General features: G+C 48.8%; 1 protein-coding gene across 1 annotated transcript; it reads right to left on the bottom strand.

The window, feature by feature from the left end:
* Window positions 1-414: 414 nt before the first annotated feature.
* LOC148575679 (uncharacterized) lies at window positions 415-1,401 on the bottom strand. Its single transcript, XM_088502491.1, has 2 exons — window positions 758-1,401; window positions 415-640 (listed from the first exon to the last, which is right to left on the bottom strand). The coding sequence occupies exons 1-2, from the start codon at window positions 1,399-1,401 to the stop codon at window positions 415-417; spliced, it is 870 nt and encodes a 289-aa protein (XP_088358617.1).
* Between the last annotated feature and the right edge of the window lie 521 nt (window positions 1,402-1,922).

Genomic DNA, 1,922 nt, shown 5'->3' with positions numbered 1-1,922 from the left:
GAGATGGCCCATTTGTCAGAAATAGCACTAAAGCAAAGAATGGCCCTGCACTACAACACCAAAGTGCTCAAGAGAGAATTTGAACAAAATGACATCGTCCTGCGGCGCAACGATATCGGGCTGCCGACCCAAGGGGAAGGTAAACTGGCGGCAAACTGGGAAGGCCCCTATAGAGTCAAAGAGGTGATTGGTAAGGGCGCCTACAAATTGGAGAAGCTCGATGGCAAGGAAGTCTCGAGAACTTGGAATGCAGGTAACTTGAGAAGATTTTATTCCTAGCTCAAACACGCCGACTAGGCGATCTGACGAGCTCAGTGATTTACTTTTGTTAAGTACTTATTATGGCAATAGACTTGTTTAACTATCGATTAATGTTTACTTGTCAAAATTACCCTCCCATTTACTTTTCTCCATTTACGCATCCCACGACAACAAGTTCCTTATAATACATGTTAAACGGGACCACGATACGGTACCCCAGGACTGATCACCCCGGGAGCCAACTAAGTTAAAGCCATAACAAATGGCTACAGCAATAGCAAAGTCATGACTTGGCTTCGCCAAATTACCAACACAACGGTAAATAAACACGAGCGACAAGCCAATACCAACAAAATGGTAACAAAACAAAACGAAAACGCTACCAGATAAGCATAGAAAGATGATAATCACAAGCCGACCAAGCGACTATTAAAGTATATCAAAAAGTAAGTTCCACAAGTTCTACAACAAAATCACAAACTCCATACAAAGATACAAGAGATCATTTCTTGGGCTATCGACAATCTTGCCATCCTTGATTGTCTTAAAGACCCCGATTGCCGACGTGTCGAAGTTAGGGGCCACGATCTTCACCTGGACTTTAAGAGCCTCTTCAGTCATCAGGATCGCGCCTTTTCCCTGCTTCACGGTCTCTTTATGCTTCTTCTTAAACTCTTCGGCTTCAGCTTGAGTGGCCTTAGCCGACGAGATGGCCACATCACGTTCCTTCTCGAAAGCGACCACCCGACCTTGCGCGGCATTGAGCTGACTTTCCAAAGTTATCTCCCGCTCGATTAGACGGGATACGGTAGCATCAGAGGTCTTCAATTTTTCCTCGGCAGACGCGGCCTTCTCCTCGGCAGCCTTAAGCTTCTCCTCCGCCTTGGACAGCTGCTCCCGAAGCGTTTCAACTTGAGTTTTGAATTGATTATTGGCTGTAGCAGCAGATTCGAGCTTCCTACGCAGCGACTGCATCCCTGACAACTCGAACTCGGCCTTCCGAGCTATAGCAGCACCACGGAGGAGGGTACGGTACATCCACCTCGCCTGCCCCGCAAGGTCGGAGCCATGGAAGTGCTCCTCCGTGCCGGGAAGCAACTGGGAATCTATGAAGGTCTCGGCATCAAAGTTCCTCTCCATCACGGTGAGGGCTCCTTCAGGGCTGGAGAATGACCACTGCCTCTTGGGGGTGGGGATAACCTTCAAGTCATCATCATCATCGACTTGCTGAGCGGAGGTCGAATGCCCAGTACCGGCCGCCTCCTCATGAATGGGAGAGACGCGCGCCCCGTCAGAACGTTTGTCCGACATCTCGGCATCACGAGGCGAAGGCACCGCTGATCCTCCTTATTCTCAGGAGGGGTCTCCGGCTTCTCGTCAGCCTTCTCTTCGTCGCTTTCCTCCAAAAAAGTCTTGTACAAACTCTCAAGGCCTGTCACCTCGGCAGACATTCCCACTGCAACAAATAAATAAACAAGTTAGTCGTGAAATCGGCATAACCAGTCAAAGCAACAGTAATGCAAGAAACATAAGTCAGAGCTGCTCACAAATATAATTTCTGGCGACCTCCCGGTCACCCATAAGAAGGTGGGGATTCACATGGTTTCTCCCAAAAATGGCCAACAACACGTTGGCAACCTTTTTGTCCACAGCGGACATCC

The sequence above is a fragment of the Arachis ipaensis genome, chromosome B1, assembly GCF_059453495.1.
Source record: "Arachis ipaensis isolate K30076 ecotype BB chromosome B1, ASM5945349v1, whole genome shotgun sequence".
Taxonomy (NCBI): Eukaryota; Viridiplantae; Streptophyta; class Magnoliopsida; order Fabales; family Fabaceae; genus Arachis; species Arachis ipaensis.
This window is presented reverse-complemented; position numbering and strand designations above follow the sequence as displayed.

Coding starts and splice junctions, on each gene's coding strand:
- LOC148575679 (XM_088502491.1), bottom strand. CDS start 1,401: ATGGAGAGGAACTTTGATGCCGAGACCTTCATAGATTCCCAGTTGCTT. Junction 641..757: donor AGCCCAAGAAATGATCTCTT/GTATCTTTGTAT, acceptor CTTATCTGGTAG/CGTTTTCGTTTTGTTTTGTT.